General features: G+C 34.7%; 2 protein-coding genes across 2 annotated transcripts in view; one reads left to right on the top strand and one right to left on the bottom strand.

The window, feature by feature from the left end:
- Nucleotides 1–9,233, top strand: part of LOC109105292 (raftlin-like) — an 80,258-nt gene extending 71,025 nt beyond the window's left edge. Inside the window, exons 9-10 of the mRNA XM_042773208.1 lie at nt 1,745–1,820; nt 3,781–9,233. Coding sequence (XP_042629142.1) covers nt 1,745–1,820; nt 3,781–4,266 — 562 coding nt within the window. The 3' untranslated portion in view covers nt 4,267–9,233. The remainder of the gene's footprint in view (nt 1–1,744; nt 1,821–3,780) is intronic.
- A 3,083-nt stretch (nt 9,234–12,316) lies between these two features.
- On the bottom strand, nt 12,317–14,993 carry si:ch73-31d8.2 (HLA class II histocompatibility antigen, DO alpha chain). The gene is made up of 5 exons (XM_042773322.1): nt 14,979–14,993; nt 14,027–14,124; nt 13,815–13,984; nt 12,554–12,594; nt 12,317–12,508 (listed from the first exon to the last, which is right to left on the bottom strand). Exons 1-5 carry the CDS (start codon nt 14,991–14,993, stop codon nt 12,416–12,418), a joined length of 417 nt encoding a protein of 138 aa, XP_042629256.1. The 3' UTR covers nt 12,317–12,415.
- Nucleotides 14,994–16,279: the final 1,286 nt, after the last annotated feature.

Genomic DNA, 16,279 nt, shown 5'->3' with positions numbered 1-16,279 from the left:
CAAATATTTTGAATGCAAGTTATTCTGTTCTTACTGCAAAATGAATAATTATTTATTTTGCAGTATTAAATAATTATTTATTTTGCTATAAAAATCGTATTTCTGCAAAAACAAAGTCATGGAAAAACTAGGTTCTTTTTTTAAAAAAAAATTTTTTTTTTTAAAAAGTAATGGAAATTTCTACACTGAATATATATATTTTTTTTTTCTTGTCATGCTCAACTCTAAAACTCTCGATGAGCTAGAAATCCACTCTTTGTGAGTATAATCTCTAGAAAATGACATAGAGTCCTCCAGTAATCACAAACAACTATAAACCGTCTTGCCAAACAAACAAGGTAATTCCACAGCACTTTTTTGAATGCAGATAAGTTTGTTTGTAATCTGTTATATTTCCACACACAGGGCGGCTTCTCATTGCTATGCATCACGCCGTACCAAAGGCTTGTACATTCATTACATTCAAAGTTGCTGAAGTTACCATTCAATTAAGCCCTCAGTGATGGGGATTGTATAGGTGGTGTGTGTCATCCTCCATAAAGCGGAGACGCAGACTAGTTTGGATGCTGGCGAGACTGAAGACCAGAGCTGTAATTTCACCGACCAGCCACTCGTTTACATTTTAATAGACTGAAGCTTGCAGGAATCTAGTTTTGCCTCTTTTGATTTAAGCAAGAAGCACTTGAATAAATAAACAAGTTCCTTGACAAGCAAGAAAATAGGAAGTGTAAAAAAAAGCAGGGTGAATTAGACATTTGGTACTGATTGCCAGCTTATGCCAGAGATGCAGAGGCCCATTTGATGTAAGAGATGTGCAGCAGAATCGTAAAGAGAAAGGGGGATCATGAGAGAGATTGAGACTGTTTAGTAACACAATTCCATCTCCTCTGGAGATTAAACAGCTTATCTGAACTGTTTAAATGGGGTTTTACACACAAAACACAAAACTCACAGCACTCTATGTTTGCTCGATGATGTGAAACTTCCTTCTCTACACATATTAGCGATAGAGCCCTGACAAGACAGCAAGAAAGAGAGATTTAGTCATCACAGGATTTCACAAAACAGATATTTTGTTCATCCCTCTCAATGCCGGATGTTCCCACTGGGCTCACAGCTAAAATATTTAAACAGATCTCCGAGGGGGGGGATTGGGGTTTTTTGCACCATCCAGCATTATTGGAGCTATAAATACAAGATAAGATGCTGAATATCCAAACACACTCTAACAAACACAGAGCGGCTGCTCTGAAAAGTGCCAGGCAAGCTGGGAAAAAAAACTAAACCGAAAACTAGCTGTTCACTTAAAGTTGGTGTAAATCAGAGATGCCCCAAAAAAGGATCGCCATGCCCTTTTGGGGGTGTGAAAAAAGGGAAAACACATGCCATTATAGCATAACTCCATTTCTAATACACACACATACTTGCATTTGTGGTTTACAGGGGCTCTCCTTTGGTGTAATGGTTTCTATACTGTACAAACTGTATTTTCTATTTTCTATACAGTACACACACACACACACACACACTCATATATATATATATATATGTGTGTGTGTGTGTGTGTGTGTATATACAACTTTTGTTATATATATCATTGTATATATCATTGTTTGGCCTTTCGTAGAAAAAGGTTTGGGCACTTCTGGTCAAGATGTTTGGACCTGAAACAAGCAGTTTGGTCATTATTGAAGTATAATCATACCTAGATCACTGACTGAACTGTTACCTTTCTCTCATCCAGTGATGGCAGTTTGGCCACCAAGCAGATCATTTTCCTCCAGAGACCAGTGTTGCCTCGTAAGAAGAAGGAATCTAAGGTGCGTAACCTCTTATTCCAGCCGCATTACTGACATACTGCTGTCGAACACACACACACACACACACACACACACACACACACAGTTAATATCATATTCATCTCATTCTCTCTGCTTCTTGGCTAAAAAACATCTACGTAGTTTGTGTTAGCAGCCAAAGTCACACACCAAGTGTTTTTACAGGGTTCAGTGCTGGCGTCAGGCATTTCCTTAAAGCTCCACATAAAATGGAGCAGAAAGCACAAGACGCTTGAACAGAACAATGCATAATTTAAACAAAAATTTAGCTCCATGTCACTTCAAAGAAAACCAAAGCGTGCATAGCGGGTGTTACTGCGTGTTTGGCTTTCCTGATGATATTTACTTACACGCCAGTGTTGTCTCTTTACATTTTTTGGGAAGAAAGGGCCAATGCAAATGAACTGTGCTAAGCTTTAATCAACCCGTCACACTTGTCATCATCAGTTGTATATGTAATTCAGTATGTGAATTCGTAACAAACTGATGTGAGAATCTAAATGAACTTTTTCCAACAAAAAAAAATTTCATATGGCATACATCTCACACATCTTGCGGTTGCACGAGGACACCACAGCTTTGTGTGTACTGCTTTTATATAAGCATCATCTCACATGTTCATAAATGCAAAACAGCAACAACCAGGTTTTGAGCATTTACAAATCACAATGATCTGTACTCTACTTGAAGGAAACAGGGTTAAAAACTAAAGTTATGAAATAGTTTATGCAAATGAAAGCCAGTGACGTCTGTCATTAACGTTTCTTTTTCAGTGCTTAAATTGATAAACATGGATTAATTGTGGGTTTGTTTAACATTGTTGATGCCGGTTTGTTATTTGAGGAGGCTTAATAAAGGTTCAAATAAGATTACATCATGTGATTATATAGTACTAGATTTAATTCAGATTTGAAATGCACACAAACCCACACTCTTGAAAGAAGTCTCTTATATTCATCATAGCTGCATTAATTTCACAAAATCCTTGTTGAATAAAGCTATTAATTTCTTCTTTTTTATTACTTATCCAAAACTTCTGAATGGTAATCCAGCACAGATTCCACAAAAATACCAAGAAAACAAAAACAGTTTTCAACATTGATAATAATAAGAAAAGTAAATGTTTATGTACAATTTACAAGTAAATGTACAAGCCGCCAGTGCTTCTGTATGCACCTGTTGAGGAATATAGTCTTCACAACGTCACAGCGTCTAATCATCCTCATTACACGGTTCTCTGGAGTGCTTGACTTTGATTCATCAATCACGGCATCCAACAGTCAGATATTTCCAAATATTCGCTGTCCTCCGTAGCAATGCCGTGATCCGCTCATCCGGGTAACTGTAACTGCTGCCACTTATTGGTTGTTACCGATTGTAATCAAAATCACCTCAAGGAACTTGAGTATTGATATTACTGTAATACGTTTGCAAACACTGCAAAAAAATCTTGCAGTATCAATTATTACTGGAATATATATCAATGTTTGTCTCGTTCCTATGCTAATTGGTTTGTACACTGTAACAGATATATGTAACAGAATATACAGGTAGAATTATGATGATATCAACTCAAATCAATATTACATTCATCAAATCAAAATTAATTTTTATTGGTGTTATTTATCAGTAAAAACTGGAAACAAGTTATATCTTTAAATACATATATAGGCCTATATATACAATACTGCATTGTTGTTTTTTGAATAAACAATAAAAATGTAAGTAAAAAAATAAGACAGAATTTTGCTCAGAAGTACATTTTTATTTATCATGGAAGCGGTGATTCATAAAATGATGATCAAATGATGAAACAGCATTACAACCAAGTATACTTTTGCTATTTTAAAGAGGCAATTCATTAAATATTTACCTGCATCTCATTATATTTCCATTAAAAAAAAAAAGTATTAAAACTCTCTGTCAACGTTTTCTGTTTCAGAAAGTCATCTTTAAAGCACGGAACAAGTCCAACAAGAACTCGGTCAAAGACGCACCAAAGAACAAGAAGAAGAAAGACTCCGCACCCACCGTAGAGAGAGAGATAAGTGATCAAAAGCAATGTGATGGAGCCGAGAAGAGCGCAGAAGAGACAAATACAAGTGTGAATGAACGACGGGAGGAAAACCAGAATAATGAGACTGATGCTGAAGTGCAGAGTGAACAGAAAGAGGACAGAGAGGAAGGGAACGACACACAGGAAGGGGCTGTAGGAGCAGGCAGGGAAAAACAAGAAGCGGTGGGCGGAAATAGTGAGAGAGACGGAAATGCTAAGATTGAAGTAGAAGTTAAAGAGGAAGAGTGTAGTGTGAAAACAGAAGCTGAAATGGGGTCGTGTCAAGACAAGGCCTCAGCTACAGCACAAGAAACAGGACGACAGGACAATGAGGTGGACAAACAGGAAGATAGCTCAGCCAATCAGGATTGAGGATGTACTCGCAGCCACCAGGCCAATGGAAGTGGATCTTTATGAATGTTCTAACTGCTACACTGCAAAAAAAAAGATGTTGTCTTGTTTCCGGTATCTAAACATCCTTAAAACAAGTTCAATTTACAAAACAAGAAAACAAGCCAACGCAGACTAAACATGTCTTGTTTTATTGATCTTTAAATACTCAAGACGAAACTACTGGTTGATGTCGCGTAGCTTAATGTTTCAGACAGGTGAAAACACCTCACCTGACATTTCCACCTCTTCTAACCAATGCTGAACATTTAACTCACCGCTGGTGAGCGTGCGATAACATCCCTTCCCCATCGAGATCGTTAAATGAGCCAAAAGGACTCCTGTATCCAGGAAGAGGGAGGAGAGATGGGAAGAGATTGTTATCAGTAAATGCACTGGATGGAAAACCACATTAATATTTACCCACTGAGCCCAGAGAGCCGAGACAGACTCGAAGACGGCATCTCAGACGGACTCCGAGGAGAAGGTTACTGTCGCGAGAAGCAATCTGTTGTGTTGTAATGTGCATTTGTTTGTGTATGTTTTTGTTTACGTTTATATGAATATTTCATATCACCATCCAAACGAAAGGGTCAGCTTCTCGAAATTGAAGAGAAGTTTCAGGACCTGGTAGAGAATCATACCGGGAATATTTCTATTAAGTTTGTTGTGCAGTGGGGGAAACTTTTTGTCTGTTTGGTTGTTAGCATTCAGAGCGTATCCACCACCGGTTTAAAGAATAAAAATTCTGTCATCATTTACTCACCCTCATGTTGTTTCAGATATGTATGACTTCATTCCATGGGAAAAGTGAATGAAGACTGGGGCTGTTGTATGGAAGCTCATTTCTGCCACATGAGAAAAAAAAAAAGAATCCATTAGTAAAAAAAAAAAAAAAATCTGTCATAATTATGAGATATAGAGTAGAAATTCACATAAAATTTTGACACTGAAAAGATAAATAGTCATCATAAGTCATAATTTAACTTTTTTCATCGCATAAGTGACTTTTTATCCCATCATTTTGACTTGTGTCACAATTTCAATTTATCTCATTATTATTATTATGTCATATTTGTTACCTTTTATCCCATAATTTTGATTTATGTCATAATTTCAGCTTATTTCATCATTATTTAGTATGTCATGTTTGACTTTTTATCTCATAATTATGTTTTATATCAATTTTAACTTTTTATCTCACAATTAAAAAAAAAAAAAATTAGTCATGATGACAATTATGTCAAAATTAGGATTCACCTGCAGAAATTGGCTTCTATACTTTTGAGCTCCAGATGCATCGGAAACGTAGGCCATCTAATTAAAAATATATTATTTTACCCAAAAGCTGTGGGTGTAGTATATTTTTATGTAATATTTATATTGTATTGTTAGCTTAGCCACAAGCTTAATTAAACTATCCACTGAATGCTTTGCGCAACAAAAATAAGTAAAAAAATGGTAAATGATGACAGAATTATCATTTATAGAGTGTATTATTGCTTTTAAAAGAGGCAGGTGGCAAAATAAGTGTCTGTTTGGGCTTCAGTTTACTTTTACATTAAGACAATCAGCTCTAGCTCTAATAGAAACATTTTCAACATTGCTTTCAGAGGCAATAAAGCGATTTTGTGATTTTGTTTGAGAAAGTCAACACCAGAAAGATGAGACACACTCATGAACAGATCCTTTCCTTGATTTATTTAGCAGATGACTAAGGGGCCGTTCACACAGGACCCTTTTTTTCATGTTAAAAACAGCAGAGCGCCACAAAAGGTGGGTTTAAATGCACATTAACTCCCAGACTGGCTAATGTTCACCTCAAGATGTTGATTTGTAACTATTAAACTATCAACTCAATTTTGATAAAAAATACATCAAATTACAGAAATAAACTTGTAAAAATCATGGCACGGATGTGCACATATGTGCACTGAAATGAAAAAAGACGGAAATGGTAGAAACTATTTTTTTTTTAGAATATTTCACTGCACAAAATTCATTAGGATACTGACAGTTTTTATTATGAAAATCGCATTTTCTGAGGAGGATGTAATATGAGAGTGAAACTTCACGGTGTTATTATAAAGACCGCCGTCAATTTTCAATTTGCATAAGGAAATAACTGGATACGTGGATAATGTGCAACAGAATGTCGTGATGGGATAGATGGGTTATTTCATGACAATGATTTTATTACCCTGATCTTCTGGGATGATTCAGATTTAAAGTGAACAACAGAAAATGAGGATAATGCGATTACAGGTACACGCGGTTCTTCAGCTTTTATTAATGAAGTGAATGTCTTGCATTTTAGAAACCAGATCCCTTAATCCAGCAGAATCACAAGACTACAATTTCAGATAGAAAGTATTATCCTATCTGACTCGTGGTTTAGAAATTATTATCAAAAAATAACACAAAGTATGTGTTAAAGAAAAATATTATTCAACATATTATTTTACCAATTAACAACAACTGGATAACACATCGTGTTTCTATATCAGAAAAGGCCAAAAAGCATTTAGACGCTTAAAGGTGCATCCACATTCGTGAAATTTCAGTCAGTATAGTGTAACGATCTATGAATCACAGCTCACACTGAAGTCACTTTCAAACCAAGATGAAAAATGTTATATCATTTGAAAGTAACATTCCTATAATCGTAGCAAAATTCTAAAATGGAACGTTCCCTTAACATTCACATATCAAAACTGTTTTTATAATTTTTTATTTTTTATTTTTTAAATGGATGTTTGGAACGTTCAGAAAACATTCATAATTTAATGGGAACGTAAAAAAAAATAAAAAAATAAACTTAGAACATACTTTGTTAGCTGGGAGAGTTCAAGCAAACTTTACAAGCAAAACATTTCACAAAAAGATAAAAATTCAATAATTCAAAACCACTGTCTGGTCATCAAATATTACTGGGACAAATCCATCATGAACATCAAGAAATATGCATTAAAGTGTGCTCACAGTAACTTTCCCAAGCAGATTGGTCGATCAAGTTGGTCGCTCGAAAATGAAAGAGACTTCAGTGTAAGTAATAAGTCATACATCTCTATGCTATTTACAATGGACCTGTTTTTGCATCCAAAATTTTGCTACTGCACCTTAAGAAAGTAAATATGCCCATTTTGATTTCATGTTGACATTTGTTCCACTGTACACCTCACCTGAGCTGCACATGCATTTCCATTAAGTCAGCATTGTTGTGTTGGTGTCTGGCCATATTTATAATCTGGATTCGCAGTGTCAGGGTTTTTCCAGCATGTGGTCTTGAGGGACAGCGTGTATGTGGTTCTGCAGGGGTCTGCATTAGCTCTAATGGCCAGAGGGGTCACGTTTAAAATCATAATGGCTTTCCCGCTCCCTCTCCTGCTGGGACAAGCGTCTGAACCACTCGGCCTCAGAAAGAACATCAGCCATTCAACTCCCTAATAAAAGATGATGTTTTTAATTCTTTAAAAAAATTCATTTTGCACTTCCCTCTTACACGAAGGCGGTTCTCGTTCTTTTTTTTCAGGAGCGGATTCTGACACGTTGTCATTATAATTGCGCTTTGTCACAGTGCTGTTGTTAGACTGTAGCTGGAGGGGAAAGGCTTTGTTTATTGTTTTAATACAGGAGAAAGACAGAGCTGCTTGACGATTCAACCCAAGATGAAAAAACATTCTGATCATCCTATTTTCAGTTTAACATGTTCAATCTCAGCTTACATACAGATGTATTTTTCAAGCATTACTTGTTACATATCACAGGTGGAATCTGTAGGCTTTTTGAGGTGGTAAAATCTGAGGAATGTGTTAAACAAGAGCTGAGAGTTCTTCAAAAACATTCAAATTACCCAATAAAGAAGTTTGTGAATGAAGGGCGAGCCAATTCCTGCGGACATCTGAAGGCGCTGATTGTGTGTGGGCCTGCTTATCACTGACAGATAGCAATTATATTACAGCATATTGCTCTACTGTCAGCATCTGCTCTGATAAGCTTGGCTTATCTAGATTGAGTTCCTTGACTGTGTTCGGAACAGAATACTAGTGTATACCGCCTATTGTTTTAATTGAATGTGAAACAGCATATATATATTAATATATATATATATATATTAATAACTTAATAATTATGCAGAAATAGAGGTATAATAGTATGCTATTTCAAACACAGTCTTTGTTCCTAACTCAAACCCTGTTAAACTAACACACACAGCAGCTACATATTTCTTTAAGACTTTGAAGGTTAAATTATTTATATGTAGACGTACTTTATGTGGTCTAGAATGCACACAATAGCAGGCATGACATCAGAAGGTTTATGGATGTTATGTCCGGTGTGGGTCCGCAGGGTCAGTCGGATCAGTCCGAGGGTTGGTGAGTCCGCTTCACACCAGCTGTTAGGGAAAATCAAGGATGTGGAAGAAAGTGAGGCAGGATAAGTGAAATGATGCTGAGTAATATTTACCCTCCTCTCCCCTGACTCATGCAGCGGTTGACCTCATCCGCTGTATTTTATTTATTTTATTTTTTGTCTGTGTGTGTTGTATGCTAAGAAATGTGCCAGTTCATCAGTTATATAATGGATTTAAATGCATCCTGCAGTGGCAGGGGAGGATCATTGTAGCTACTAATGCACATTTTAGCATGTGCACCTAATTTTGTGGTCCATTTCCTGTTGGTTTTCTTGCTTTCAAGTAGATAAAAGAGTCAAACATGCTGCATTTCCCCTCTCAACCCCCCGGCCAGCGAGATGAGTAAAGCAAGCTTGTATATCTCAAAGGATTTCACCATTTCTGCCTCCATATCTGCAGGTTGCTTATTTGATTGTCAGCCACTGTTGTGCCATTGTGAACATTGATCAATGTTTTTCATTGTTTGTAAGGACAAACAACATGATAATGTCATCTGTACAATTTGTATAATATAATAAATATGATTTATATTTGATTTGTTTTGAAAGTTCTGTTTTCTGTAATATCTGTCAGCTTCTTTATTGCTTGCTTAATGAAGCAAAGCCTCAAGATAAAACTACAGTTTCTAATAGAGGCATTGCACGGGTCATATTTCATTTAAAAAACAAAATGTTATTTTGCTTTAAGAAAATGAAACCTTATAGTCATAAGGTTTTTTTGTTTTGTTTTTGTTTTGTTTTTTGAGAATTGAGGCACTAATTTCATGACAATTAAGTGCATTTACCCAAATGATAATCTAATGAGAATCATCTTTGAGAAAAATGTCAATTACAAATAACTCTTCAAACTTAAAATGTCTGGACACATTAAGGTAAGGGGAATGTGCTTAAATGTTTCCAAAATACTTTCGCAGTGCTTTGTTTTCCTCATGCAAATTGTAATTGCATGATAATCGGGAGAAATGTGAAGAGCGTGTCCGTGACAGATGTCATGCATAGACATTTTATGGCTCCACAGAAATCAGAATGAAACTAGCATCATTTCTGTCAGGTTGAATTACAATGCATACACTTGTACTACTTTTTAGTGTGTATTTAATTAAAAAATAATAATAATTAACATTATGCACACACAACATCTTATGCTTCTCATATGCATGTCAGATACTTTTTGTGACAAAGAATGAATTAAACCTCATTATTGACCCCAAGATAATGGAATAGCTCTTCCAAAAATGAAAATTTGCTGAAAATGTACTCACCCTCAGGCCACCCAAGATGAGTTTCTTCATCAGAACAGATTTGGGTAAATGTAGCATTCCATCACTTGCTCACCAGTGCAGTGGATCCTCTGCAGTGAATGGGTGCCGTCAGACCAAACAGCTGATAAAAACATCACAATAATCCATACCACTCCAGTCCATCATTTAACATCTTGTTAAGTAAAACATTTGAAGAAAAGAAAAAAAATCCAAGATTTAACTTTAACCCGTCACTTCTGGCCAAAATATGAGTCCATAATCCATAATAACGCTTCCTCCAGTGAAAAACCCTGTTCTCCTCTCACATCAAAATCCACCCACATATTTGTTTAGAGCTGTTTTGGACTCTTTTGGCTTGTAAACAGAGCTTCTGTGCAGATTTCTCTTCTGATTCAGACAAGACGACTTTTTCACTGGAGACAGTTTGAAGTTAAAAACGGATTCACACACACTCTGTTTGCAGTGCGCATGTGCAGAAGCAGCACAGACTCTTTCTGCTTTCAGACGGGATGTGTTTACCATCCACTACTGCTCCGTGCTGTTTACCACAAACAACATTTATCCATTATTTTGAAATCCATTGTTTATCCAAATCTTTTTCAGCATAGTGATTGTCCTGCCTTTTCTTTTGCATTTAATTTTTTATTACAAGCAATCCTGCGTTTCATAAAGAACTTTGTTGTCCTACCTCCACGGGTGCCATCTATTGCCTTGTTATCTAAAAGTGCTCATTTCCTTGATTTAAACCCACCCAAAAAGCCAAAAACTATGTGTTAACTGTGATACACAGACTTTAATGGTATGCATATGGTGTAATTACTACATTTTCGTGTCAATCCATGTGCATTTTTACCACAAACAATGCACTGTCACTTAAATCCAGCTCGTGCAGCACAGCAAAAACAGACTTCGGTGCAGAAACCGCTTCTGGAACCGCATCCGCAGTGTGAATGCTCTAATCCATTAACATGGGTGTGGGAAATACACACTGCAAACAGGGTATGTGTGAAACAGGCTTTACAAACAGGCAGCTTTTAGCTTCACGAGATGTTAATTACTTGTGGGGGGGGGTAGCTTTAGAACTCTGATGGCACCCATTCACTCCTACATGAGACATATAGGCTATAGATATCGTGGATAGTAACTTATCTGATATATGCAGTGCCACAACCCTAAATAGCTCTGTCAGACTAACGAAAATCACTTGTGAGTAAATCATTGGATGGTGTATAAATGACCTCCATGAAGCTCTTTGGGACAGAGACAACAAGCGCAAACACACACTCCACAGCACATGAAATCAATGCCGCGTCCATTACCAGAAAACACTAATGACACTTCAGTGAGGTAGAGAGAGGAGAACAATGAATAATGTATAGACAGACGTCTTAAAACAGGCCACATTTCTGGATTTAGATGAGAGAAAAAGACCAAAGTGACCATATAACCTTGGACTTTTAGAATAACATGTTAGGTTTGTTTACTAAAGTCAAATCAGGTAACAAGCCAAGTATGTAAAACCCGACTGAAGGAACACAGTGCCATCTAGTGTCTCCTGCATGTCAGCACTTCACCTGTGACAAAAAAAGCTACTCATGTAAATGCATCAGTTTATGAATATGGTGGTAATTATCAGATATCATTCAAAAGTACCACATTATTACCAACTGATGCCATCAGTGCGTAATTTGTGTGTGTAATGCACAATAATTTCTGCCGAGACTCTTCTCCATTCGAGTCTTCTGTTAAATTATAGTTTTTGCACTCAAAGAGAGCAGCACTTGAACACGGTCTAGGCGGATTATCCAGCCCTCATTTAATTAATGCAATTAAGCGTTGCTCTCCCCACATGCCTGCTTATCTGGTGCTGTCAGAGCCCAAACTGTTAACGAATTAATTACCTGATCTGCTTAGTTCATAACTGAAGGATGAATATGCATCAGCATAACTGAAGCCCCACAATAACATAAACTGTTTGCACATCAGTGATGATATGAGAGGTGTTATAGAAATCACTAAAGGAGTTAGAGTGAGTCTTCAAATGTGTCATCAACTTGAAATAATTCTCCCAGTTACATGCAATTTATGCACTGTTGGTTGGATGTTGTTATTTTTGTCATCTCCCGGATGATAAACCGATGCCATAAACTGGAGATTTATTAAGTAATATTTTATATTATCTTTCCCTTATCTAAATGTATAAAGAAATCATGTTTAAAAATGAGCTATCCAAAAGAGATATCCAGACAAACATAAACAATACAAACAGGTCAAATAAATAAATAATGTAATAAAAAATAAAAATAAAACACAAATAAATAAGTAAATATATTAATAAATAATAAAATACCCAAATGTTAAATAAATAGATACATTTATTAATTTTAAAATCAGAATGAACAGATGATTTACAGTGTTTGTGGAAGAAGAACAGAAGGCTGTTTGAGAGTTTCTGATCATTCAGCCCGCAGCTCCAGTTTGCTCATTACGATAATAATGATTCCAACCACAAATCCCAAAAATCCCACAAGAATTCCGATCACAAGCACCACAGTCTCTGAACTTTCCTCGTTTTAGATTCCGATCACAAGCACCACAGTCTCAACCTCCTGAGAGTCTTCCGGCACCTCCACCTCTGTGGGACACAGAGATCTGAAATTTTTTAACATTAATGAGTGGTTGATAATATATGATGTTGATATCTTCATTCAGCAACATGCACTGTACTATCCTTTTGCCTCACAAAACTGACTTATGTGAAACTATGCATTATTATACACATAAAATCTATTTATTATTGAAAACTGAAGCAATAATTAATATTTCCCAACAAATTAATAGTACAAATTTTGATTAAGTCTCATGTAAATACAGTTGTCCTACAATTGGGACTCTTTTTTTCTGTACACAATAATAATAATAAAGTATAAAATTATAAAATATTTTTTATTCAATTATTTTGTTCCCGCTGCTCAGAAATGTGAAAATAAACAATATAATTAAGATGTTAATAATAGTAATATGATGATGAACAATATGCATTCTAGTATCCTTTTGCTTCACTAAATTGTCTTATTGCTTCACATTTGCTTCACTAAATTGAAACTGTGTATTATTGTGCATCTATAAAATATGTATATTTTACTGAATACTGATGAAGCAATAATTCATCTTTAATAATAAATAAATAAATAAATAGAATTTTTTTTTATTTAATATAATAAGGAAGGAATGATGAGTTTTTTATTCTTTATTTTGGTCTTTTACTGTTATTTAAAACATAACAATAAGAAGCATAAGAAGATTATATATTATATTCATTATAATACAAGTGGTATTAAAATGATAAAATTATTATGATAATTATTTAAAGTATAAAATAAAATACTTTTAAAAAAATGTAATATATATATATATATATATATATATATATAAATACAAGAATGGTAAAATAATTATCAAAAAATGCTGTTAGTTCTTAATGACAAATTTTTGACTTGATTATTTTGTTCCTGCTGCTTAGAAAAAAAATATTTATAGAAATAATATAATAAAATAATATTTATAAAAATAAATAAAAATTATATTTATAAAAATAAATAAATAAATAGTAATAGACAAACTTGATTTTGTTCCTGTTGCCCAGAAATATGAATAAATAAACAAACAAACAAACAACAATAATATACAAACTTTCCTTGAAACGTCAGTTTCTTTGGGTTGTCTAAGAAAAGGAAATCTGTACTAACTGTGGAACATTCTCAAACACCAAGATCGTTGCTCAGATTGAGCAACTGCATGTGGTTGGAAATCTTTACCAATTGTCTGATATTCCCACAATGAAGAACTTCTCACCCCAGAACCTGGTGATGTCCTGCTCCAGTCCTCTGTGTCGCACGCTGCAGGTGTAGATGTCTCCCCTCTCAGGACGGAAGTTCAGGTAGGAGAAAAGGCGAAGGCTGAAGTCTGGGTTGGAGTAATACTGCGTCTCACTGACGTCCTGCTCGCTCGGCTGGTCGTTGTTTCTTATATGTGATATTTTCAGGGGGGGGGTGTGGGATGTTCACTGGTCAGTTGAGGGTTGAGGGTTTTCAACACCAAGCTTCACGTCGCTCTTGGTGTTTAGCTTCGTTGTTGGTGGTACTGTTGACGTGTTTGGTGGAAACTATAGACAGATTTAATAGAGATATGAAAAAAACATTACTTACTGTAAACCACTTGCATGTACTTAAAGCACTGTCAGCAACAACTGACTCAACTAATGCTGCGTGTTTAGGGCGGGACTATCTGTCTGGCCAACCAATGGCAGACAGGAAATAATGGTTGACTGACTTGCTGAAGCAACTTGATCTGAAAAGATGAATCTTTTTCACACACACTCAAAAAAAAAAAAAAAAAAAAAAAAAACAACAACTTATATTTAAGAAAATATTAACATAAAATGTTTTTAAATGCATCACAATTTTAAATGACAACTGTAGCAGTGTTATTTTAGTATTTATATACTATTATAGTTTTTATGACTATTTTGAATTGGCTTTTATTTCTATACTTTCACTTTTTAATTATTACATGTGTTACTGTATGTGCTTTTGTCATTTTTATTAATTTTTTTATTTTAAAAATTACTATTTAGGGTTAATTTATTTTTATTCCAGTTTTAGTTTTAGTTCAGTTTAATAATAAGTAATTTAAGTTTTTCATCTTATGTTAAATGTATTTTTCAGCTTTATTTCTTTCAACAAAGTTAATGATAAACCTGCGACTGAGCACATTCTCCTTCAGTTCTCATTAGCATAATAAATCTGGGCAATTTACTTTTTGAGTCTAATTCTGATTACTATTATGTATTTATTAGAATGTATTATTATGTTTTTTATTGATTTATTTAAGTAATATGATATTGAGTAATATGATAAAATGTACTCAAAAAAGCCATGATTTTAATGACAACTGAGCAGTGTTATTTTAGCATTAATTATATACTGTTTATATACTGTGTAATTTTTGCACTCTCACTTTTTTATTTTTCATGTCGTTGTGTGCTTTTTTTCATTTTCATTAGTTTTTAATTTGAAATATTACTATTTAGGGTCGATTTAATTTTGTTTCAGTTTTAGGTTTAGTTAAAGTTTTTATTTCCAGTTAGTAATTTGAACTAAAATATATTTTGTATTAAAGTAATTAAAATTTTAAAATGTGCTTAATTGTTATGGAAATCATCATAATACAAAAACAGTCACAGGTTTCATTTTCATTTGATTTTGAGATAAAAGATACCCTTAAACATGTTTTGACAGGCTTCATTAAAGAAACATAAAATATTATATATACACTAATATATTAAATTACTGAATCATGCTTTTAATCATACATTTTTCTATTCATATGGAGATGTTACCCATTGGTTCGGTGAGATTTTTTTCTCCTGTGATACAGCGAGGAGTATTGTAGAAGCAGGTGCCGATGGAGTAGTGCGCTAGAGAAGGCAGATTTCGGTCGAAGGTACAGTCGCCTGAGATTTGCTGGTGTTATACAGCGGGCAGACTCCCCAGTAAAGAGAAGGCAGATTTCGGTCGAAGGTACAGTCGCCTGAGAACTCCAGTAAACGTTGCTTTGCTGTGTAATCATTAGGGTTTCGATTTGTCTGTGTGTCTGTATGTCAGCTGACGCATTAAATGCTTGACACCTGAGGGAAAAAAAACCTTCTGTTTAACCATCAACACAGCATTACAAACAATAAACACAATCCCAACAGGAACAACTCAAATTTGAGTTCAGCAGGTTTAAAAAGTAGTTTTTAAGAGGATAAAATCATTACCTTGAGCTCTTGAAAAACTCAAAAAAACGTCAAGTGTGCAACACAGAGAGAACAAGCACAACATTTCAGAGAAATTTTTTGCTGGTAATATTTTTTTTGATGGTAAAATCATTATTTACTTCCTCCTCCTGTGATTAATGATGGTTCATAATAGTTGATCCTGAATGTTGGGCAATGTATTGCACTGGATTATAAGGTTTTGTTTGTTTTTGTTGTTGTGAATGATGTAATTTTTTTCTATAACCATTGTGCAATGAACAAAGAGACCAATGATAATAGAAACATATGTGTCCAATTAATTTATAATATGCGCCGACCAAGATCTTACATGAACCAGTAAATCAAATTACATACACTCTTTAACATTATGCATCTATAAACATATTATACAATGGGTTTTCCCTGTTGTTAATGATAGGGATTTTTTCATATATATATATATAATGGAAATGTACACAATTTTGCCTCTCACTTGCAATTTGTATAATAAAATCTATTG

The sequence above is a fragment of the Cyprinus carpio genome, chromosome A16, assembly GCF_018340385.1.
Source record: "Cyprinus carpio isolate SPL01 chromosome A16, ASM1834038v1, whole genome shotgun sequence".
NCBI lineage: Eukaryota > Metazoa > Chordata > Actinopteri > Cypriniformes > Cyprinidae > Cyprinus > Cyprinus carpio.
The sequence above is the reverse complement of the archived record's forward strand: the minus strand, read 5'-3'. Positions and strand labels throughout refer to the sequence as shown.